Source organism: Anguilla anguilla, chromosome 1, assembly GCF_013347855.1.
Source record: "Anguilla anguilla isolate fAngAng1 chromosome 1, fAngAng1.pri, whole genome shotgun sequence".
Classification (NCBI taxonomy): domain Eukaryota; kingdom Metazoa; phylum Chordata; class Actinopteri; order Anguilliformes; family Anguillidae; genus Anguilla; species Anguilla anguilla.
In genome coordinates, this window is record NC_049201.1 from 66,486,568 (window position 1) to 66,512,545 (window position 25,978).

At 40.8% G+C, this 25,978-nt stretch overlaps 1 protein-coding gene across 3 annotated transcripts; it reads right to left on the bottom strand.

The window, feature by feature from the left end:
- Positions 1-1,458: 1,458 nt before the first annotated feature.
- ntrk1 (neurotrophic tyrosine kinase, receptor, type 1) lies at positions 1,459-25,225 on the bottom strand. 3 transcript variants are annotated; one of them, XM_035430580.1, is made up of 17 exons: positions 24,825-25,225; positions 19,048-19,122; positions 18,231-18,302; positions 15,041-15,109; positions 14,598-14,752; positions 14,252-14,394; positions 13,878-14,016; positions 11,426-11,758; positions 11,275-11,289; positions 10,950-11,008; positions 10,599-10,701; positions 8,216-8,380; positions 7,759-7,889; positions 6,948-7,120; positions 5,064-5,304; positions 4,469-4,627; positions 1,459-3,402 (listed from the first exon to the last, which is right to left on the bottom strand). In XM_035430580.1, exons 1-17 carry the CDS (start codon positions 25,208-25,210, stop codon positions 3,217-3,219), a joined length of 2,604 nt encoding a protein of 867 aa, XP_035286471.1. In that variant the 5' UTR covers positions 25,211-25,225; the 3' UTR covers positions 1,459-3,216. The 3 variants fall into 3 exon arrangements, with proteins under 3 accessions (XP_035286471.1, XP_035286462.1, XP_035286452.1); XM_035430571.1 differs by having other exon boundaries at positions 8,216-8,383; XM_035430561.1 differs by having other exon boundaries at positions 8,216-8,383; positions 10,578-10,701.
- Between the last annotated feature and the right edge of the window lie 753 nt (positions 25,226-25,978).

The following is a 25,978-nucleotide window of genomic DNA, read 5'->3' on the forward strand; positions in this document are numbered from 1 at the left end:
ATGCTTGCATATGTACTGAAATATATCTCTTTTTTCCTGTCACGATTTAAAAACAGAGGACTCCATACATATTCATTTTTCATGTATTTTCATCCATATGTGCTTATGTATATTCTCAGTGAATTCCCTCAGCTTTAATGCTGCAAACTGAGTTTGGATTCTTGTTTGCAATGTGATCTAAATAGCATGAACATTAATCTGTTCTCTAGACATATGTTCATTGACCCTCATCATGTATTTACACTACTGCATTAGACATTCAGTTTTTAACATTAGTATAAGATAATGCAAATGAATCTGGTTAATGTATACTCATACTCATATTAAATATTCCAATGTCCAAAGGAAACCAATGACCATATCTCGCACACTCCCATACTCAATTGTACACGCTTTCTTGGAGAAACATTGGTCCTCATTCACAAAACTTTTCTTGCATTATTCTTACTTTTGTTCTTCAAAATGTCCCTACGAAAATCCAATATGTGTTTCATGACGCATGTGCAGACCTTGGTTTTTGTGTATATCCCAGGTTTACAGTATAAGATGATGAATGCTGACCGTTTGTACATTTTATGCATAATCCTGTTCATGTGATTGGCATAAGGAAACAGCCATGAAAAATACAGATATGAAAAAAACTATGAATGCCAAAATGTTCTTGGAAACATTCTTACACACAGTTTGTGATCAAATATGATTGTACACGATTCCTGAATGAGGCCCATTGTGAGTAACCTGTTGCTGCAGTTTCTCCCTTAAGCACTAGATGGAAGCAATGTGCCATTTTTCCTAAATTGGAGGTGCGCATACTTGAAATCTTCATTAGCAATGGTTCCTCTTGGTAGAAGAATATCTGTAACAACTACCAAGATACTACAAATCTACACTGCATCACATTCGAGGAAACTGGTGTTATTGGACAATGCGTGACAGAAACTGTTTGCGGCATTGTGCTGGATTGAGCTAAAAGTAGCAAAACCATGGCTAATTTTTCTTCTCTAATGCTCGAAACATATGTGAAATATGTGCAGCTCACAAATACAATTTTGTTTGTAAAAATGTATGTGTACAGCAAACAGCAATACATCACCAAATAAATAATATAATTAAAACAGCTGTTTGATATTTTCAAAAGATCTGCAAAGGGAAATTAGAAGGGAAAGGAATATATATATATTTTCCCATCACTAACCAATCAAATTCCTTCCTCAGAGACAGTTTGGAATATTACTGTAACATAGTTCACAACAGGAAGAATAATTAAAATGACTAATATATTTAAACCACATTAATACATGTACATTATTTTCACAATTTGGTCTCTTTTAAGTGATCTCTTTTGACAACTGGTTCTGTTTATTCAGAATTCAGCTGCTTTATAATTATATGACAGGGGTAGGCCTATATTGAAATATAATGTTCAACGAATAACAGTCAGAAATGAAAAGAAGAGAATGAAAAGAAGACATAGTGTATTTATTTTAAAAGCGTATGGGCACAGAGCAATCTTTACTGCTAACATGACAGGTGTGTAATGTTAGAACAGTACTACATTTTTTTAGTAAATATTTCAGAAAGTATCAATAAATGTAAAGCACTGTTGTAAACAATATGAAAGCAATAATATATACAATTTCTGCTTCCAACAGTTATACCTACTTTAAAAACACGATGATTGATGAACTCTGCTTGAAGAAATATTTATGATTCACACACAAATAGGCTATGTACATGTCCCTTCCTTTCAATGTTGTAATAGTCATTAATAATTATATTGTAGATATTCAAAAGATGCAGTTCACTTGAAATGACGAACCTCTCTGAAATTTGCTTTCAAAATAATCAGTTTTCAATGGGTGAGGTAAAACCAGGAGTGGCTCAGGCAGGATTTTCCCTACAAGAACTACTGTCTACCTGTCAAGCAAGGAGTGGTGCTCTAAATGTTGCAGTCATCCCATAGACCATTAGAACAGCATCAGCATTTTGAAAGGGGCCTTCCGTATTTCAGTGTGATTGGCAGCACTGTAATCGCATTGCAGTGTAATGTAAGAAGGGTCCAGACAAGTTAAGGGAATCTAACCAGCTTATGACTATCAACATTGCAACAAGTGCTTTGTTGTAGCTTCGCTCACGGTAAGGCTGTCCTCATTCTGGTGCCGTGATGCTGCCAATGCACTGCCTCTGCCATTCAGACTCATTTTGGCTAAACATAGGTACATTCTGGTGAAGTAGGTGCCCTGGATGCATTCTGAATGCACCGGGCTTCATTGTGATGGCAGTGTCCTACATGCTGTAAAATACAGCAATGCTCTTCTGGCATATTTAAAAGCTGCTGTATTAAGGCAACTATATTGAGTTGCTTTGGAAATCTGTATTTCCCAAACAAATGATTGATTGCATGGTAACAGCAGAATGGTAGCAAAAAAATAGAAGGCAGGCAGTCCCTGATCAAAACTAGTGCTCTGTGGCACAAAAAGAATTCCCTTGTGCATGCAATAATTTCATATTCCAAATTAAACACATTCCATAAATGCAGCTCCTCAATGATTGAATAATAAATCAGAGTGAATTAAATATGTTGGAGCAAGTTCAGTAGTCTTGGCACTAAACCGGGAATGTCACATCAATATGTACTCTAATGTAAACTTGTTAAACTTAAATGTACACAAATGCTTTGGCTGTTTTCATCAAATTATTTTCAAATACAAATTTATCATGTTGGGCCCTGTAGAAATGCTAACTTCTTTGTTGGAACACAGTCGAAAATGAACGGTTTTGTACACAATCCTTGGAGAATGCTTGGATAGAACAGGTGAATTTGGGGACAGCGGATTCTTTACCTTTTTTTTTACCAATAGCAATTCAACTCTCTTGTTGCAGTATGCCTCTATTACACCCTCCAAAGCACCCTGGTTCCTCCCTCAGTTTCTGATGGGACTCTGTTTTCCTTCATAACATGGAGTATAAATAAACCAGACCATTACAGCTCACAGTATGCAACTGCACCCCTCACGCCTCTCAAGCGCAAAGCCCCACACCGCGTCTGGCTCTTCCTGGGACAGGGAGGGGGTTTGGCGCCGCGAGGCTGGAGCAGCGTGGATTTCCGTAGCGTTCGTGCATTGGGGGTTGGATCGGGGGCGCAGCAGCCAGGACGTCTGCCTGGGCTTCTGCCTCGCCGGGCCCCTCCACCCCCGGGCCCCCTCGTGCGCCCCGTTATTCCAGGATGTCCAGGTAGACGGGCGGGTTCTTGACCAGGGCGACCAGGCGGCTGTGGATGTCCTTGATGACCAGCCTCTGCTGGGGCTCCCTCTGCCAGCAGCCCTGCATGAGCAGGTGCACCTCTTTGGGGCAGGTGCGCGGCCTCTCCAGCTCCCGCCCCTGCGTGATGCACTCTATTGCCTGCACGACACAGCAGAGGAGATCCAGCTCAGGCACAGCCGTTCCACCAACCCTCCGCCAATGCTCCGCCAACACCGGCAACATTCTCATGTTGCTCCAGTGTCACTCAAACATTATGAGGTCATTGGGTACTCCCTTGGGAGGACAATTTGATGTGAAAAATGGACAGCAATGGAGGAATAAAAACACTTGCGTCAATAATCAATATGTACTTTGAACTCTTTTGATGGGTGATCAAATCGATTGAATTCTATTGGAGCAGTATATGTACAGTAAATTATAGAACAAAATGGCATTCCCTTGTCAAAGGAATTGTTTTCCCTGAAGTGGATCAAAGCCAATTTAATGTGGCAGGAATGAATAAAACACTGTCATTGGCTAAAATGGGGTGAATCATATTTCTGTCCAGGCTATTCCTGGGGCTACTAGAGTACCCACTTTTGGGCATGGGTGACCTCACCCCTCACTTCTCCTAATCATATAATCTGAAGAGGCTGTCAGCAGTAGACTGCATTGCACCGTAATAGGCTTTCAATCACCGCAATGAATTTACAGAGATTTATATTGACTCATCCCAACATCCTCCACCCCTCCCACAGACGAGCTGGAGTGTCCGAGACGATCTATCTACGCCCTCTGTAATTAGCCCAGGATGTCAATCACGGGCCGGGAGGGATTAGGCTAACGAGGTTAAACAAAGTCGACCCAGGGCGAAGATGAGGGGAAATGGGATTAGAATGGAGTGTATGGGAAAGGTGATCTACCCCCATTGTGAAGCAGAGAGGCCCCTCTTTCTATAATGGCAGTGTTGTGGTTTTACTGGAGTCCACTCTTCTGGTGCCAAAATTGAACATTCTGGACTATCCACTGTCCCGACCACCATCAGTTCTACCATTTCTGCCAAGCAAAGCTGTGTCTGTACACCAGAAATACCCTAATGCATTTTCACAACCAACATGTTTCACTGCAAAATATTTTGCCATTCATATAACAATATATGCAGGACCAGAGCAGTATTATTATTATGAGGGAAAATGTTTTGCTCAATGACTTCTGTCTTGAGTACCTCACTGTTGGAGAGCTGGTACCAGGGCTGTTTCCCGTATGTGAAGATTTCCCACAGCACTACGCCAAAGCTCCAGATGTCGCTCTCTGTGGTGAACTTCCTGTACATGATGCTCTCTGGTGGCATCCAGCGAATGGGCAGCATCGTCCGGCCTCCCACCTAACAATGCGGAGAAATGAGTGTGCTCTTGTGGTTTCTGTAGTATGTGGCGATAATTGTACACACAAATGAGTGTAGTGCAGTTAACTTTTTTTGTGTATATTACAGGTATACTGGCAGATTGCAGTGTAAAACCTGGAACAATTATACCAGAGGTCTGCTTTTCTGTTTGCTTCATGCAGTCTTAGTATGCACAAATGGACATGAGTTCATACACACATGCATCCATACATACGCAGTAATTCCCTATGCATATGCACACACACACACACACACGCACACACACACACACACAATTCTGCTACTGTGCATATGTGCACTGGTGCATATGAATACACACATGCATGTACAAACATTCAGACATTGAATATAACATTGACTGATGCAATAACTTCTTTTTTGTTGTATTACAGTATGTCTAGTATATATGCCTCACCCTATAGTAATCAGTGCTGTATATGTCACGGGACATCCCAAAGTCTCCTATCTTCACCACCAGGCCCTCTCCCACCAGGCAGTTTCGTGTGGCCAGGTCCCTGTGGACGAAGTGCAAGGAGGCCAGGTAGACCATTCCGGAGGCAATTTGGGCAGCAATCTGCAGCATCTGTGGCAGGGTCAGCTGACCTAAGGGTGGCATCTTGACCTCATCCAGAATCCGGGCATCAGGACCATGAGCTCTGAGAGATGGAGGGAACAGCTGGTCAGTGAGCTGACAACAGCAGGCCGCATAGACATGTCCGATGTCATGTACATTGTTGACAAGAAGACAAGTGGTTTCTCCAAGGGAACAGAATGCATTGAATACAGTACGTGGGTTACCCAGAATTGCTTTGACTGATAAAGTAATTAAATTATGTGAGACAATTTGGCGTGAGAAAATGATAGTAATACTAGAGGTGATGCAACATGACCAGGGCTGCTCCTGTTTTCAGTCACTGTGACTTGGTTGCAGTCAACATGTGCTAAAAGAAAAAAAAAAGGTCATGAAAAAGGCACTTAGCTTAAAGGCATATGGCTTGTTAGAATATGTTTTTTATGAGACATAATTACTTAAATTAGCACATTAAATGTTGGCCACTCACTAAATTGGCCCTGCTGTATATATATCACATGTTCTCCATCCCACTTCCATCCAACTGCGATATGCAAATGCATGTTGACCCAATTCCAATTGTCCTAATGATGTGCTTTCTGGCCCGTCGCTTGCGTGCTCCCCTCTGTTGTATACGGTGTCAGGAAGTTGAACGTGTAATCACTATTAGTTTAAAAGGCAGGTGGCAGCATCGGAGCAGCTGCAGGAGCCGGAGCCACATCCAACTGTCTCCTGGAAATGTGATTTCTTCCATCGCACGATTATCATATAGTTTGTGAATATTGCTCGACCGCCCTATTTCCAATCTGGCCCTATGGACACATGGCACCCAGCTCTGGTCTGGATGCGTTTTCCTCTTTTGAACCATGTCTGTGGATGCAACGCAGGTGCAGAGCAGTCATGTGGACAGCTGGGTACATGGACATGGCCTGGAGTGAACTGGATGCTACTTAGCCAAAGTTTGACTATGTCAGTCTATAGAATTTGAACAGGAAAGGCAGTCTAAAAAGCCTGTTCTTTTTCAGCCGTGATTCTTTCAGTTATTTATGATTCTATTGGTTATTTATTATTAAGCCCTCTGCATTTTGCTTTTCTCCAGTGTGGAGTCAGTGGTTGTGCCATTTAAGCCACCATTGTGACACACACACTGTTGCATGGAGCACTGCAGCTAAAGTGTGTGCACTTCTCCAACGTACTGAGCCAGTGACCATTTTCCACAGTACATGACACGCAGTACTACAGCAGAGCTAGTGCCTGGAGGAAGAGAAATATCCTAATTGCCACTGAAAGATACACTTATGCATTTCCAAAAAATTCCTAAAACGGAAACTTCCAAAATGTTTATCAGTGGACAAAAAATATTTTACTTCCATTTGCTAAACTCTAGGGAATTAAGGATCCTGGTTCTGCTAGTCTGAAGAATATGTCTTGTTTCAATGGCAGATACAGAGCTACTTAATTTACTCCATTTAAGATACTGGTCACTAGTCTTCATCAAATAGCTATGTGTAAGGAGAAACCTATTCAAGTTACCTTGCCTTAATGCTTTAAATATTATGTGCATTCAAAAACGTACAGGACATCTTACAAAAGATACGTGGCTGAAGACATCCAGTGGCAGTGCCCATATTCATCAGCGGTTCAAATGGTCATCCATACTCTCATACGCTGAGAGAGACACAGGAGGGTGGAGTGGTCGGGTGGTGCTGCAGTCTGGCAGCGCAGTACCTGAGGAAACGGTTGAGGTCGCCGTGCCTCATGTACTCAAAGACCATGGCCAGGGGCTCTCCGTCGGCACACACCCCGTAGAAGCGCACGATGTGCTCGTGTTGCAGGACGGTCAGCAGTTCTGCCTCGCGCTGGAAGTCCTGTCGTGTCGACTCATTGGCGTCCTTCAGAGTCTGAGCACAGAGACACAGTCACAGAGGGACTGAGATTCAGTAGACATTTGAAATAGGAATGCACTCTTATTTCAGTTGTGTCATCATGTTACTGATGAAAGCTAAGCTAAAACATAAATACTAAGCCTGAAAAAAAGTGTGTCTCTTTTCAGAACATAGTTAATTTGCCCTTATCTTTTACATATAGAGTAACTGAAGTAACTTCAGCCTTTGCTTTTGGTTACACCAAATCTATTTGGCGAGTTAATGCTCATAATTACCAAATTGTCTTTGTGAAGAAATTAACCCATGCACTTTACTTATAATTAGCCTTTTGATTGAATCCAGGACTAAATGATAACTTTACATTGTTTGTTGAATATTGCACAACAAAGTGTCACAGTTACTGGGTTCAAAGGAATACTATTTAAAATATATATCATGTATTTATAATGTATAGAGCCCTGGCGACCTGTCCAGGGTATATTCCTGCCTTTCACCCAATGCACGCTAGGATAGGCTCCAGCACCCCTCATGACCCTCAGCAGGAATAAGCGGCTATAGATAATGAATGGATGGATGGATGAATAATGTATAGAATTGTCCATCAGTATCACCGTCTACTGCATGATGTTCTGCATAAGCGGGATTTGCTGTACCTTGATAGCCACCAGCATTTTGTCGCTGTCCGGGCTGAGGTTGGCGCACTCTGCCAGGTAAACCTTGCCGAATGCTCCCTCCCCAAGCTCCCACTTGAGCACGATGTCCTGGCGCTTGATGTGCTGAACGCCTGTGGACACATCAAGGTCTGGTTCACTGGGTACATTGTGCCATAAAAGAACAGCATTGTGATGAGTGCTACACATGTTTTGCTAACCTTTTTTGGTTTATTGAAGTACCATGAATGGAAAAAATTAGACAACTTCTAAAAGACAATGAGGTTGGGACACTGTTAAACAGCGAGGTTTGAGAATAAACTCTTCTCAGATGGACAGTTACATTGCGACACTTCTGAGTCCAAAGTAATACACACTAAATGGGCAGATAAATAAAGAGTTAAAGCATATTAAAGATATGAAATAGTCAGATGAGCTGAAGATTTTGCCTCCCACTCACACATGTCCTTGTCCTTGATAATGCCACAGAAGTATTGTGGATTCTCCACGAAACTCGACAGCCCAGAGTCTAGGGTGCCCTCGTCTGAAGAGGGGGGGCTGGCCCCAAAGTTCATGAAGCGAAGGGAGACTGCAAGCTCATCCTCAGTGCCAAGGACAGATGCCTCTGCTTGGAAAGAGAGAGAGAGAGAGAGAGAGAGAGAGAGAGGGAGGGATAGAGAATTTTTATATTAAAAATTAATTTAATTAAAATTGTCTTCCAAAGGTACAAGACAACAAATGTATGCAAAAAAATAAATAAATAAAAAATCTAAAATTAAATTACATCAAGCTGTTCTCCCAAACAAAAAATAAAATGTGAAAAGTATTTGCCCCTTTATTTGATATGTAATAATACGTTTTATCATAATAATATTTGTTTTCCTTTATTATTTCATATTTGTCACAATCACTGGTTACAGATCTTTAGACAAAAAGTAATATTAGACAAAGGGAAATGGAGTAAACAAACAAAAAAATTGCATTTTTAAAATGACTATTTCATTTATTTAATAAAAAAAATTGTTGAAATATATCAGTCTGAAAAGGATTACAAAAGCATCTCTAGGAAACCCTTGAACCACTGTGAGTGCCATTATCTCCAAATGGGGAGCACCTGGAACAGTGATGAATCTTCCCAGGAGTGGCTGGCCTGCAAAAATTTCTCCAAAGACAAGAAACAAAATTGAAGTTTTGGAGTGGCCTAGTCGCTCCAATAGAGATTCTGTGGCATGACCTGAATTAAAGCAGTTCTGCAAAGAAGAGGGGGCTCAAATTCCTCCACAATGATGTAAAAGACTGATATAAAATTAGAGGATGCATTTGGTTGCAATTATTCCTGCTGAAGGTGGTGTGACCAGTTATTAAGCTTTGTCAAGTGTGATATGAGTAGTCAATAACTTTTTCATGGAATAAATGAAACAGTAATTTTAAAAAATGTGTTTTGTGTTCCCTTCATGCCAAATATTACATTTTTTCAAAAGATCTGAAACCAATCAGAGCGACAAATATGCAATAATAGAGAAAATCAGGAAGGGGGCAAATACTTTCATGGCACTGTATCTGGGGAGGGAAAAAGAGAGAAAGAAAAAAAGAGAGAAAAACAGAGAGTATGATGGACAATTAAAATCCATAAAACGGACTAGACCCTGAAACCTGATATGTATATATTGAGGTTATCACGCAAAAGGTACTTGTCATTGTGTTGCTTGTCACACAGGAGGCTCTTTATCAAACGATATAAATTCTGTGCACACTTTGTGTTCAATGGATCAAATGAGAAGTGCACTTAACAGACAGATATTGATTTTCTATATTGGACACGATCAGATTGGGCTGCAACTCCAAGTCTGAACTCAACCTCCGAAGCCATGAAAATTACAACGCCCTAATTAATGCATGTGTATGCTTGCTGATACCTTGCATAAACATGTTTAAATGTACAGTATAGCTATACTTCCTAAAAGTTTTTGCTGCCAGGCTTGCTTATATGTGTAGCTAATTTGCTTACAACACTCTTCGGAAGTGTTTGCCAGAAGCCAGCTTTTTTCAGAAGAGCAGTTTCTGAAATGGCTAAGATCGTCTCCGCAGACGGGGACGTAGAACATTTGGCCGCAAATATTGCCGTGTTGTCTCCTCCCTGGGATGCTAATGCAAAACAAGAAGTGGGGACGTCACTAACAGGTTGCCGTCTTCTTGCAATGAAGTGCCATCAGGCGGACATTAAAAACATGCTGCAACCAATTGAAGCTCTCGCCGGTGCTATTAAAAGCCGAACCGGTTCCCAAATCCACTCAGCGTAACCACAGAGCCCCCAGAGGGAAGGCTGGATGGAGCGAAAGAGGAAAATGAAGGAAGGAGGGGAGCGAGGCAATCAGACCCATTTAGACACCTAAGTGGGGTCCGAGAGGACAAGCAAAGCCAGCATCCATCAGTTTTCTTTAATGGCCCTTTCACCAGCTGTGGGACCTAATCATATTTACTTTTTGTGCTGTAATTAAGACCTGCTCAAGCTTTCTCTGGCTTTTGGGAGGGGGTGGGGGGTGGGGGGGGGGGGCGGGGGGCACTGTGTAGAGAAGCGGCCAGCTCAAAATCGCATTCCAACTCTTGTACTTTGTCCCGGTAAAATATGATGCCCTGTACAGAAAGAAGCTCTGATTCCAAAAGTTGCATGGTTAAAAACAGGTTAGTGTGGATCGTACCTAAGCAGTGTCTAATCAGTCATTCCTGCAGTGTGTAAACTACCATTCAAAGGTTTGGAGCTTTTCATTCACATCCTTAACATTTAAAAGCAGCAGCACCGATGCTCTGTGGGCCCTGCTCACAGTAAGGAGGCGAGGACTCACGGTGGATGCCAAATTTGGAGCGCTGCCCGCATTTATTGATGACCAGAACCATGAGTAGAAGGAAGGTGCAGGCAAACACAGCCAGGCCCACAGCCACTGACACCTGGGTCCAGAAACATTAGAGTACAGGAACGTAAGAACATGACAACACTGATGATGAGATGAGGCCCTTCAGCCAGACCTCGTCTTGACTATATACTGTAGCATATGTCAGGATGAGTTTGATCATGCATCTGTTTTCACTGTACTTTCACAGCCCATGTATTCGTGATGACATAATGAAAATGCAACAGACTTCATCATCCATCATGCAAGTGTGCTGTTACCAGCATTCCGTGATAGGCTACTCACCCCAAAAACCCTGCTCTCCAGGTTCTCAGTGACATGGTCATTGGATCTGTTGGTGGGAGCTGGGAGATATCAATTTATAAAAAAATAGCTTCAATTTCCACAAGGATCACTACCCTAAACATCTGATGGTTTGCAATGTCACTTCATATTCATTGTAATAATTCAAATCCATAGTGCAGAGCCCAAACAATAAAAACTGTGTTACTGTCCCAATACCTTTGCATTTAAATTTACATAATTAATTTCATGAAAATATATTGAGAATCTACTACAGGAATTTCATGCATCATTTTCAAAGGAGAAAAAAATCATGCAATAGACTTACTTGGCTCAATAAGGACTGGCATTTAAGAGGAAAAGAGAGCATAAGTTTGACAGTGAAAAATATGTAATTTGTGGACAACATCACAGGAAAATGTAGAGGAATAAATATGATAGGATATTCTGAAAAATATTTAAATAACTGCAACTCTTACCAGGGATTAGGCCTTCAGGATCGGAGGGCTCAAAGGGGTTTTCCATGAAATTTCCTGTGGCTGTCTCTTCGGCGCTGCCCAGGTCGTTCTTTACAATGAGGGTGTAGTTGCCGTTGTTGAGGTGGGTGGGCTTATTGAGGGAGAGACAACCATGCTGGACCGAACCGTCTTCTCTTTCTGTGATCAAGTGGGTGAAGATAAGCCATGACTCGGCCAGTGGCTTGCCTTTGTAACGCCAAGTTATGTTGGGGGCCGGGTTGCCATCCACAGCGAAGGGGAAGCACCAGTTGTGATGCTGTACAGCATTTCTCAGGAATATGATCTTGACAGGAACTGAGGCAGGGGAAGACAGGAAACATTGGCTGATGCCCAGAGTGGATTACAGATATATAAGATGTATCATTTTCAGTGATTAAGAGTGAAGAGTTAACTTAGCTGCCATTACCCAAAAGTTTCTGTGAACATTTTTCCAACCTTGGCCTGAGGGCTATTCCCATTTCAAATTCATTCAAATTGGAGAAAGGTTTTTCACGCAATTTCAGGTAAACTGTTTCTTTTCCTTTCCTTAAGGATCCTCCCTGGCTCACTAGATAACGACAAACAACACTGAATAACTCCAGATTTTTTTTCATCTTATTCCTCAGATGAAGCCATTTAGAAATCGATTGAAAGAGCATTGTTTGAAAGGAGTTCAACACTTTTTCCCTGCTCGTTGTGAAAACGGCCTTTGTCTTTCCCTCAGGTTTCTGGTATTATTTTCCATTAATCAATGTCTTCCATCTGCACAGTAAACCTGTTGACCTAGCATGAATAATGCATCTCTATTTTGTGAGGGACCCCGACCACAAGAGGTAGCTGGGAGCAAAGTGGACACGAGATGCAGGAAATTATTCCTCTAACTGAAGCTCGAGATGCTGATGCACCGAGGCCAGTCATTTTTGTGTTGCCTTCCATAGCTCTTAACCCATGACCCTGCTCCAGAAAGTGCTTTGTATGGGGGATACATTTAGCACATACGATTGGCAGTTAAATAATATGCTGTACTGAATGCAGGGTAATGCAGTCTCTATTTTTTTAAAGTGCAGGACACAACAATTAAACACTTGAAACTTGTTTGAAATATGTGCTTTATTATGCATGCTTAATTCTGAAAATCAAAGATATTATGTTATCTGCTTCATTTGTGAGAATAGAGTAAATAGAGTGGACTGTACGTATGCAAACTGTAAAGTGGGGGCCATTCAAGTAACTTACACAAGTGCAAACCAGAGGATGCTCTTTGGGGATTGCACTGATGCATCTACTAATATCAAGTCAGTGATGTTCCTGAATCTTCATGGACCTTGCGGTAAATGTCCCCGAACCCTTCTGCAGTTCCAGCACTGTAAACACCCAGCTGATCTGAGATGTAATTAAGGAAAGGCCCTTAACGAGCATCTGTCCAGCAGTGGGCTGATATTGACAGATGAGGACAGCCACACACTTAGTGCCTGCCAATCAGCTCTTGCCAATTTAGGTTTCCGGAGTATGAGGGCGAGGTCCATTAGCAGGACTCAAACAAGATCTGATGCGTGTCTGAATTTTATCATCCCAACCTCCCACCTGCCCCCCATTTCCCTGGCTTTAATTCAGTCCCTTGATTGCTTTGCATTTGTCCAGTCAAGCTCTTCTGCTATTTATTTTGCAATTACTGGATGAAGGAGAATTTTTGAAGTTCACTACATATGAAACAGTCCTTTGATATTATTGGTTGTGCATGTCAAGTTTGATATACTTTAGAGTACTTAGCATCAGCTATAATGAGGAATGAGCTGGTGAATCCATTCCACTTATGTAAGGCACCGTAATGGAAGCTTACATCCAAGATGTTTCATAGTACCCACAAATCCTACAGTAAACCCTTTTTTCAGCAAGGGGTATGACCACAGATGTAGGAAACAGTCCTCAGGTTTATTGAAGAGTCTAATCAGACTGCTCTGTTGGGGCACACGCCATACCAATTGATATTAAAGCACTGACTTTTAACTATGGTATCTAAGCACCAATTAATCGGCAACCACTGATGTTGTAATACAAATTCTGGTCATAGTTTACACACTACATAAGTATTTTTCATAAAGGCTTCAGGTAGCATATATAATGCCTTCATAAACATGATATAATGGATTCATAAATCATACATAACCAAATGTCATGCTTCAAAAATGGTGACGAAACCTTCTGAAACTGCCATTGTAACAGGAGTCAAGGGGACTGACTTCTCTTTTGTTTCATGGCATTATGTGTTATGTCACAGTTAGCCTAGAATCCTACATTTATGCCACCCTTCATAATGTTTTGCCTCTTTGAAAAATACTTTCTAATTCTTTGTCTTTGTCTCTCAATTGTATCTCACAGAAAGTGTTGATCGGCGTGTTGTGTGTAGAATGCACTGTGTATTTTGGAGACTAACATTGAATGTCCAGCAGCACCATGTCTTCCCCAGGACCTGCCCTGTTCTCAGCCTTGCATGTCAGGTTGCGGAGGTTGTCCTCAGAGGAGACGTTCGTCATATACAGGGTCAGCTCCAGTGTGGTGCCCCTGATCATCTCCTACAGACCAAACCATGGACCATTTATTATTACTTCACCTCTTCAACTTGTAACTCATCCTAAAACGGATTTAGTTCATTCCTGCAACAGGGCATGATTTAACAGAAAATAAAACCTCTGTTTAGAAATGGCCTGCTAAATTGTCACACTTTTCTGTGCATGAGGCACAGTTAAACCCAGTAAAATGCCCATTGCTTCATGCAGGGGTGCTGTCCTGCTGTGATCTCAGCCTTACCTGGAGAGTATAATGGGAATGCAGACTATCAGTGCTCCACCTGACTGTAGGGAGGGGATCCCCTGTCACCTTGCAGACAAAGGTCAAGTTCCCTCCCTCTCTAATGGTCAACTGGGGAGCAGAAATAGAGACCTGAGGCATACCTGAAAAAGACAGAATGTAGAAGAGAGTGCATTTGAAAATCTGTAGCTTAGGATCCTTCCAGAGAATGGTTGTTCTTTACGGAAGTTGAATAATCTGGTCTGGCCTGTCTAGTACATTTCATAACAAATGACACAACAAATGATGAGGAAAATATGCAATGCTGATTGATACCATGTGATGTTAAAGGAAATATTCGACTCACTGCAGTTGTCTATCATCATGGTCTCTAAGGGCAACCAACGTCCATTAGAGCGGCAACTTAGAGATTGGCTAATGAGGTCACCACGCTCAATGCGCTGCCATTGCTGGAGCCAATGGATATCACAGGAGCAGGCTAGCGGGTTGTCCCTCAGAATGCTAGAAGGAAAAAGAAAAGAATCAGAATCACACATCGATCTCGATGTGTTTCTCTTGGTGACAAACTGCAAGGACAAACACGGACAAATAGGTTTTTGAACATAGAAGATTTTATGAATTGGTTCAGATTAGTTCATTTTAAGTCACATCCAGTAGGTGGTGCTTCATGAAAAATAATATAAATGTTAACAGCAAGGGATGAAGGATGAGGACTAGTGGGCTGTACTGCATTAAAGGTTCTAATAGTAAATCAGTGTAAAAGCGGGGGACTCAGGTGAACACACTCACAGGTTTAGAAGTGGAAGGGCATGGAACACTCGCCAGCTGATGTGTTCAAGGGAGTTGAAGGCCAGGTTCCTGCATGACAGTGGTAAACACAACAAAGGAATTTCTCACAAACTGTGGTAAACTTTGCACAAAATCTTAGTCACCATCCTCCCATTTTCAGACTCCTCATAAGAACGGAAAGAAAATGCTCTTTTCTGAGATAGATACGGTATGTGTTTTTATTTGCAAATCCTTTTATATCAAATCTGGTCTGTGTCTGTGTTTAGTCTCAGAAATGGAGACACACTCAAATGGAAGCATGATTGTGTTACCACAGCAAGATGCTGCTATCTGTGGTAGCCCAAAGTCAGAGGGTAAAGTGAGGCCACAAAATGTATTTAAATGGATTCAGTTGAAAGCAGCAGAAGTCCTCAGAGCCTCACATACAGTGCATACTTTCCATCCTGTTTCATGTGTCTCTGTGGGGCATGCGTATGAAACTAGCCTTGCAGGGAGATGTTGGATAAGATAGAAAAAAGGAATCAATGCAGTTTACACTGAGCGTCTTGGCATTTTACAGCATTGGCTCACATACCATACAATAAATAGATCTATATGTTCTCCTGGTGTACGATAGAAGATTAGCGAGAAGCCGCAGAATGTGTTGCTGTAAATAAAGAAACAGTGTGGCCTCTGAGATGCGTAGCTGTGCCTGTGATTAATAACCAAGGAGAAGATGTGCTTTTTGTATTCATTAGTGGCAGCAAGGCAGCTGCATTGTAGAGCCATACAATGACAAGGATCAAAGATGTGACAAAGTGACAAAGATATACTGCACACTTCCAATTGAGACCTATTAATCTGGGGGGAATACTTTACTTACGTTTCACATCTGGTTATTTTTGAGAATTACAAGAACAGTGGACCCTTACAGAAATAGGATATAAAAAACTAAAGTACAGCATGTATCCATTATCTCAGTTATTAATAAAGGACATTTAGGCCATCCAGGAGTTTTTCAGTGCTTTTGTCCAAGGCTCTAGGCAAGCTGACCAGCAGACCAAATGTTCTGGAGTAAAACTATGTTCAGAACATAAATGCTCCAGATTTTTCCTTATCCTAGGGCCTAATCCTTGAGAAGAAATACGACCTTTATTTGTGGTCATTGTGGTCATTCCATACTAAACTGTGTATTTTAAAAAAGAGAAGAAAATTCAGACAGGGACAGAACAGAGGGTTATAGATGCAAATGAGATACATGTAGAAAATGCAATAGTGGGGAATCAAACCCCTGAGCTTATGGGGGGATTGGCATTTGGGTTGAGTGTCAGCTGATCTTGGGACAGCTCCCCTCATTCTGGAACCTGCTGTTGACATGTTCATTTGATTTCTGAATTTTTTTGTATCTGCCAGATCAAGGGTAAATGAAGTCACACTACTCAGAGTTCACCTTTAATAAAGTCACTGGCTGTATTTAAACCCACAAAGAGGCTATTGACCTCCATTAAATGGCTTCAATAAGCCAGCTAGTTTGAAATATGAAAATATTAAATGAAATATTATTTTTGTTGTTGCATGAAGGCAGTAATATCAGATACTTGAAAACACCTCTCATTTGATAATGATTACTATTTGCAGTTTCCAAAAATAAGTGCCTAATACACATTAGCTGGAGATTAGTTAGAAAATAGGCAAATGGCAAAAGAAAAAAATTTGCATTGCTGTTTTATCCAAAGATATGATTTGTGTAACACTAATGTCCCTTAAGGCTTGGTGCTGCTGGGCCTTGTTATTGTTTGGCTGGTTGCGGGTAGCAGTGCTGGAATGCTCCCCTGTTGTTGCCGGGTGAATATGAAGCCGTACAGCTCAAAGATAACGGCAGACCACCGCTTGGGAAGGGTGCCTGTGCATTTGATACATATCCATTTTGGCAGGGGTAATGGGGCGGCCATGAGGGGTTCAATTATTTGTTTTCCTTGCTCCAGAAAAGTTCATGTCAGATGGGTCAGCCATCAAGGCCTATCTGTTACTGGCTCGATTCAGATCAAAGCCACAGGGAGAACAGGGCCGGGAAATGCAGCTGCTCCCCCTGGTTATATAGGAATGGGGGCGTAGACCAGTAAGAGGAGAGGAAATCAAGGGACAGAATCTGGGGGAAAAAAATTAGTTTGCACCCCCTTGAGAGTGACCCCCATATAGAGTATGCAAACGACCCCCCACCATGCTGTCACATGTGAGCCCCCCCATATGCCCTCTTCCCTCCTCTCTCCTGGTCTCCACGGTAACCCTCCCAATCAGAGGCACATCTGTTACACTACGCAGCCTCTGTGAAATATTGATTAAGTGATAATGGACCCTTAGTGGAGTGTATTTATTATGCATCAATTGTCAATAATCTGCCCAAGTGAGCGAGTAAAAGGTGACTAGTGGATGTCTTCTCCAATTACTACAGCCCCCCCCCCCCCCACCGCCTAGCTCCTTGTCCACCCCTGCTCCCCCTATAGTACCTCCTGTCTTCCTACTGATCAACAAAACAAGGCATGTGACCTAAATAGAGATAAGAAAAAGACCAAAGCGATCCCTGTTATGATTGAAATGAATACAGACTACATACTGAGTCATTAATGATAATACAACAAACCTGGCACTTTCTTGCTGGTGTATGCAGAACACTGTTAGAAATATTGCTGCATACATATTCTGAATACTGAAGTTACGCAGGTGTTTTTCAGTTATCAAGAACCTTAAATGGGTTTCTGGATTGTCAATGTTGCCTAGAAAATAATTTCAAAAGATTGAATGAGAAAATTGAAATCAAACTGTCATTTTAAATGCATGGTATTCCAATACAGTACAGGTCCTGCATCAGCACTGCAGTAGAAATTTTCAGTGGTAATTCATGATTTGGTCATTTAGTAGACGTCTAATCAAGGATCACTGTTTAAAAACTCCAAAAAATCATCTGCATATGTAGTTTGGATTTGAGAGAAATAAATTATGTTATGGAAGTTGAGGTGTTCTTGAAAACATGTGGGTTTGGTAGCAGAGACAATAACTGAACACAGGACATTCACATAAACTGAATTCTGATTCACAGTAAGAAACAGATGGCAAGGTCTCTCATTGATTGACAACTTCAAACCATTAACCTCAAGTGTGTTGGAGACAAGAGAGAGAAAGATAATCCCCTTGTAAAGACAAGGACACTTACACATGCTGAAGCTTGAGGTTATTCTGAAAAGCCTTCACAGAGATGTGTACAAGCCCACAGTTAGTGATCGTGCTGGTGAAAGGAAACAGGAAGCGATATAAGAACAGGCAATATGGGAGTGACTTATCTGATCACATCATTGAACACATGCGTGCATTATGAACAATAAACACATGCTTAATACAATGAGCCTGGTTCATCACAAGATAAGAAAGATACCTCTTAGTACAATTAGCAGCCAAACATGCTCTGCTGTTGTATTCAGCAAAGCATTGTGCCAAACCACGACTATTCAATCTGGCTAGAGAAAATATACTTGTTTCTCAGGCCATATTTTTTCTTATCCACACAAAAGCCAACAGTGATTATACTAACAAATTTAAAGGCATGCTCATTTATTATTAACATGTTTTACTCTTTATAAGTGTGTTCTTCAATATTTGCAAAGAAGGAGGATTGATTTCCACTTTCCAATGTATGGAAAAATACGGTTTTGACATGAGTTTTATTGTGTGATAATCCTTTAAGGTGCTGAGGATGAGCTTGTCAGTGAATATTCTAAATTATATTACAAAAGCCAACATTCAATACATTCACTGCACAACTAAAATATGGTTTTTGCTATTCTTTGCAACTGAGCTGTATGTGAAATATGGAAAAAATAATCATATGGCTTTAACAGATGCATCACGTATAATCTTTGATATATTTTTATCTTCATAGATATCGTTCTCATTAATTATACAGTCATTGAGAAGAACAAATACTATATAGTATATGTATACACACACACACATACCATACATAGGCCACTTACAGGTTCTTCAGCTCCTTATAGCTGGCGAGATCTGACTCCGTAATGTTTTCCAGGTTGGGTTGGTTTTCAATGTAGCTAGTTTATGACACATACGGACACACACGCACACACACGCATACAGACACACAGACACAGAAAAATATTGAGCATAAAAGTAGCAATACAAGCAATACAAAAGACAGAAATGTTCCCAATCTCATGCAGATTTGTACGTGTAGAAAGCATTAGTTTAAACAAACCCTAAATATGAAGTAAAAAATTAACTAATTTAAACAAACTTTATCAAATGCCTCACACAAAATAGAATGCTCAAAGAAACACCATAAACCACATGAATCCACATGCACATAGACATAACCTGTACCACTGATGTACAACAGCCTTTAAAGAAATCTTAACCACCTCAGAGTAGCAAACTATAAATCTCTGGAAAAGAAAAAAATATATACAAGTGACTCTGTTTCCCAATCATCACTTAAAGGAGAGGTTGGCCTTTAAAATTGTATATTGTAGCATGAAACCTTTTCAAGCCAAGTCACATGACAGTAACATAATAGGATATTGCCAAATACCCATTTGAGGCTAAAGTCTGACACCAGATAGCAAAGCCAGACAAAAATGGACACCATGAAATAAACCGCAAAGACATAATTGTAAATAAATATGCAGAGGAGGAGTATCGACAGGAATCTCAAAATATAAAAATTCTAGTGACATCATCGACAAGAGAATTGATTACTATCATTTTTCACAGTCTTTACTCTAACAGCTCTCACAAAATAACAAGACCCAATCTGTGTGGACACCTATATGTTTTCCCTCTCATAATGGGAAGCAGTTTCTGCAACTTCACTTCAGAAATGTAATAAGATTTCTGCTCTGAAAAAGGTACCCTTGGAAATTATAGTTAGGTCGTAGAGTGGAGTAGTGAGTGAGTGTATTGTGTATTTTTGTATTCAGCTGCTTTACTGTTATATAGCCATATCCCAAAGAGAACATTTTAATGGTGTTGTAGCCACCCGGTGTTATTACTGCTACTGTATGTCCATTTACCATTACTGGTACAACAATACAAGGCAATGCAATTGCAACTGCTATTACTGCTAGAACTTCTCACAATAATGCCACTGCTACTAATGCTACAACAGCTACGTCTGCAACTACTAGGGCTACCTCTACATTGATTCCACTACTGTTACAATGCTGTCACAACTTTATTTAGTAATACAACTTCTATTACTTTGTGTTACTTTTTACTATGTGGGCTACTACAAAAATAAGAATAAGAATCATCAAGATGACAATTTTCTTTAATTCATTGTTTTATAGAACAGCTGCCTTTATGTCTTTACCAATATTGGAAATGCAATACCTTTCATTTGCCTATTGTATGGAACCTGAGAGTGTTCCCCAGGGTAGCAGCCAGAGGAGTCAGTGTTTCAGTAATTGTCCTCCTAGTGGTAAGACCTGAACTCTAATTAGTCATTCTACTACCAGGAAGAGCGTGGCTCCACCAGCGAACCGCCTTTGCTGAGAAACACACCGTCACATCACACAAGGGGCACACTGGCTGCCAAGCTCCATCACTGCATGCACATTGACTCTCTTTCACACATCTTTAAGGAGACTAGACAGCAGAACCGAAACATTACCATGATACAGGTCTCTGTTGTGCTGCAAATGGTCAAACATCAGTGCTCTTCACCTGACATCGGCATGTTGATTTTTACTGTGGAAAACTTGGTCACATGGTCATAATGACATTTACTTTATCTTGTACGTCATGCTCAGTGTTGGGCAGATAACTTGGAAAATGCAATTCAATGCTGATTACAAATTACAAGTATTCTGATGCATTACTCGAAAGGTGTAATCTAATCTGATTACTTGTGAAATACTTCCAGTTTCATTAACTAATCGTTTTCCAGATTTTTTTTTTTATAAATCAATTCAGTTTGTTTGCAAAATACATGAGTTTATTTGTTTCTGACAAGACTGTGGTTTATTTTTTCTTTGAGTGTGCAGCTACAGTACATGCACAAACTTACTGCTCATCCACCTATGTATATGTACTGTACATGTGGTGTGTATGATTGCATGTGTCTGGTGTTACTATGTGTGTACATGTAGTGTGCTTGTGTGCATTTGCATGAGTGTGTGTGTGCATGTGTGTGTTTGTGTGTGTGTGAGCATGCATATGTATGTACATGTGTGTATGTACATGGTGTGTTGAAGCAATCCAAAATGTCATCACACAATCTTTAGAAGTAACTTTTAATCATATTACGCATGTTTTAAAAACTATCCTGGGTTAATTAGTTACCCGTTTTAATCTGATTACATAGTCCAGATTACATGTAATGGGTTACTACCCCACACTGATCTCCCTGAGTGATGATACATGGCCTGCATCTGACTAAGACACAAGATACCAGAATAGATACTTTCTCCACATGACATGACATATGGTGTATTTCTATGGGTCCTTCAAATCGTGCTGATGTGGGACTTTGACACCCCTCGCAAATCAGCATATACATCATAAATACTGTAATGGAATAATTTATGCAACAGGAAAAAACAAGCTTTGTATGTCTTCCAAATAAGAACATAAAACAACTCTGTGTAAAATAGACAATATGTTTTCAATCTGCAGGAGCATGAATGCTGTGCATGAGCAAGAATACAGACAGTGAAATTCATCGTCTCCGATTGACCAGTTGAGTTGTAATTTAATCACAGGGCAGGTGGAACACGAATCACAACTCGCCCAGGCTCATTGGATTGAGCCAAATGGCTAATATTTCATTTCTTGTTCTCAAGCGGGCATTCGTTGGCAATTCACTAAATTACATTTAAAATATAATGCATGATGAATTTCAGGTTGTGCTCCACTGATAATGGTCATGTGTTCTCCGTTTGTTCCCCAGGGCAGATATGTTTTCCCCGTACTCTGCCCGTTTCACAAACACCGAAATGTGTTAGCTTTTACGGCCACACAATTCAGAGTGCACACATGCTTGTCAGAGTTATTGACAAAATGGCTTGCTGAAAATTTCAGTGTGTAGCATGGCATGTTCTGCCAATAGTATCAAGAAAAATGTTATGTATTCATGCAGAGAGATGTTCTGGCAGTTCAGTAGGAAGGAATACTGTTGGAACTATTATACATTTTTAGGTTCAACACTTTGGTGAGAGTATTTGCTTTATATTCCATGTTAGCATACATTAAGGGATATTAAACAGGTAGAGCAAAACCCTGTTCCACAACTTGAAGGTGCAGTGGAAATGCATCTAGTCCTTTAAATGCACTTTAAGAGCTGACCTGATTTTATATATGATCCAGTGGCATTCAGCTGAATTTAAAAAAAAAGAAAATTCAGGCCAGTTGTGGTACAGTGTGAGCTTCTTTATTACTAGAACAAATCAGCACTCTTACATCTAATATGTGAATATCTGATATTATCAGTCGTTTGGGGGCTCTTGGGAACTACACTACAATACTAATCAAAAATCAAGGCACTATATTGGTTCAAAAGGGTTTGAGTGATATGTAGCATGAGCCTGCATTGCCCAAGAAAGCGTGCCTTTTTCATTGGTGCAGCTGTTTGTGCAACAGGAATTTTGGTGTCGGGCTTGGCACTGCATCTCAAAGCAGTACCTGCAGCGTAAAGATCAGAACCATCTCCTGACTGCTCTCCACACAAAGTGAGTTGTCAGAATGGGACTGTTTGCAGTTACACAGGAATAAGTAAAGTATCAATATCACCCCGGTCCCAAGCCCTAGTCTCTGCTTCCCAGTCATTTCTTATCGATAGTGTATTCTTAGAGCTTATTGAACACATGCACAGACTGTACACAACCAACACACATTCCAGTTTGAGAACTTGGAGTAGATCAAGTGGATTGAGTTTAATCTGGATGCATGGAGACTTTAGTCTAGCTACTGCTGCAGACACATATTGCAATGTCTGAGTAGAGAAAAAAGGCATAATAAGTATTTTTTTATCATATGATAATTCAGTAAAGGCTTAAACTACTTGTGATCCAGTTTTGGCTGAATCCCTGACGAGTCTACATGAATTGCACTGGAAGGAACTGCAGACATAATACATAAATTGGAAGAACGCAACAGGCCAGCGCATAAATGCTGATTAAAAGTTATGTAAGTTAATATAACTGATAGAGAAATAAATCTGACAGGGGCTGACAGGATGAATACTATTGTGTCATTTTTTGTGTAATCATCAATATGATACTCTCATTTTGCACCAAGAAAAACCAACATTTGATAAAGTACTAAGCTATTTTTAAAAGCAGCATCATGTGTAACATGATGTCAAAGCACCCATCGATGAAATTACAAATGTCCAACCTCAAGCATAAAGTGACAAGGAAAATCTTTCCATTTGTACTGAAATACATTGATGCAACAAGCATGTTCCCTCTACATTACGTATGTAAATATAATCAAACCAGAATTTTTTTTTTTTTTTAAGTGAAATGTCTTCAACATTACCCTTCATTCCTATATATTCTCAAAAAAAAAACAAACAAACAAAAAAAAAAAACAATACTTGGATGGCTTATGGTGCAATCTTGACTATCATAGATTTATAGAATTATGTATTATAGCCATGTTCTAAACAATTCTTTAATGACCCATTTCTTCACAACGCTAAATTCTGCACTATGCAAATATAAACAATCACAATATTCACACTGTCATATACCAGTATATTTTACAAAACTGCAAAACAGAAACTATTTTCCCGAAACAATCAAAACTGTAGTTGGTGTAGTCAATCCACAGTTGAAGTATTTTTTTGTTTTATGCATGATTTTAACAAATATATTCATGTATGGATATTCAGGATTAGGGTGCTAATGGCTAGACCAGAATATTCAGTGTAGTCAGTGCGTGGCTACACCAGAAGGCATATCTAAATTTAAAAATGCATTGAATATAGGAGCTGATGTTACTTCCTGCCCTTGTAAATTTATAAGAATCCATCACCTTAGTTGAACTCCACCTCTCCAACTATGGCAATCGTTTTCTCCCTTGACCTTTGTGCTGCTTGCAAATTTGGTTTTGGAGATCCAGTAATCATTAACTCAAGAGTACTACAAATAAAATTTAGTTGAAACAAAGCGAAATCAACTTGACTGACATTTTTACCTGCCAGGTTTTACTACTTTGCAGAATTGACATTAGTGGGTTTTTAGCTGTATTTCACAACAAAAACAATGTTAAAGTTACGACTCATCAACATCAACAAGAGGGTTAATGACTAACCACTACCATGATAATCAATCACAACCAGATCACAATCACAATCATAATCACAACCAGATCGCACTATATAAAGAAAAATATTATTCCCAGTAATGAAAATGATCCATCCCATCCAAAGAACCATGATATTTAACACCTCTAATTGCATCACGCAGAACATATAATGGAGCACCTCCCACAAGTATTCATAAGTGAAGCACTTGTTGTTCCAGAAACTAGGAATGAAACCCAAGAAAACAATTAGCAACACTTTAATCAGAATATCATTATGCCGGATGAAGAAAAACAAAGCAGTGAGATTATTTGTAACGTGAGCCTTGCACTCTGGCACAGATGGCCATGATTTGGATGCCCTTTCATGGACGATTCAAGATTTTTAAACAGTAGACAAGAGAGAAAGACTAAAGTGAGAGAAAGGTGCAACTAGTTGAACTGACTCCCCCGCTACAGTACATGACAGAAAATGAAGCAGGGCACTCACATCTCAGTGACGTTCTCGCTCTCCTGCAACACCAGCACCGGGATGCTGGCCACGCTGTCGGGCTCCAGGCACTGAAGCGTGGCGTAGGGACACTTGCAGGCTGCTGGGCACCCGCAACAGGCTGGCGACGCCAAGCAGAGCAGCGTCAGAACCAGCCAGCGCGCAGCACCACTCGCTGCCATGACGGTGTCCTGGTGGAAGTGGCGCAGATACAGCACAGATCCCGTCCCACGCACCTCCTTCCCTGGCCGGCGCTCAGGCTTCTGCTCCCAGGCAAGGGGCTCTGCTACTGAGCCGCAGCAGCTAGGCTGGGCCCTGGGGACGCTGGGCTGTAGCCTCCTTCCCACCTCTCTCCAGTCAGAGATAGAGGGAGGGGCAAGGTCCATTAGTGACTCTGTGTGTGTGTGAATGTGTGCGTGTGTGTGAGTGAGTGCGTGTGTGTGTGTGTGTATGTGTGAGTGAGTGCGTGTGTGTGTGTGTGTGTGTGTATGTGAGTGAGTGCGTGTGTGTGTGTGTGTGAGTGAGTGCGTGTGTGTGTGTGTGTGTGTGTGTGTTTGTGTGTGTGTGAGTGCGTGAGTGTGCGTGTGTGTGTGTGTGTGTGTGAAAGTGTGAGTAGGTGTGTGTGTGTGTGTGTGTGTGAGTGTGTGAGTGGGTGTGTGTGTGTGTGTGTGTGAAAGCGAGAGAAAGAGTTGGTGGGGGCGAGATGTGGTCATCAGACACCTCTGACATGGAGAGGGAAATGGTGAGAGAGACTGAGAGAGAAACAGAGAAAGTGAGTGAAAGAAAGATTCTGTTGGAGGATGGAGCTTCCTCTGCTCCCAGGTGAGAGGTCTCCGTTCCACAGGTGATACGGGAAAGCAGAAAAGAGGAAGCACATCTTAGGAAAATTTGTGTCACGTGGTAAGGCTCTTTTAATGAAGCTGAATTCAGGCCATCCCCCAAATTTACAACTAGCTCCACTCAGAACAATGAGAAAGCCATATATACAGGTGGATTATTAACGTTCGCAAGGAGAAGGCAGTTCAAGCCCAATTAAACTAGATGGCAAAATCTGAGCCAGTGAATGTTTACTACGGTTTATTAAAATGAACAACAGAAGTCCTGAGATTGAAATACTGCATGTGAAATACTGCATATATCATGAGTAAATTAAT

Coding starts and splice junctions, on each gene's coding strand:
- ntrk1 (XM_035430561.1), bottom strand. CDS start 25,210: ATGGACCTTGCCCCTCCCTCTATCTCTGACTGGAGAGAGGTGGGAAGG. Junction 14,395..14,597: donor CATGATGATAGACAACTGCA/GTGAGTCGAATA, acceptor TGTCTTTTTCAG/GTATGCCTCAGGTCTCTATT. Junction 7,121..7,758: donor AAATGCTGGTGGCTATCAAG/GTACAGCAAATC, acceptor CTCTGTGCTCAG/ACTCTGAAGGACGCCAATGA.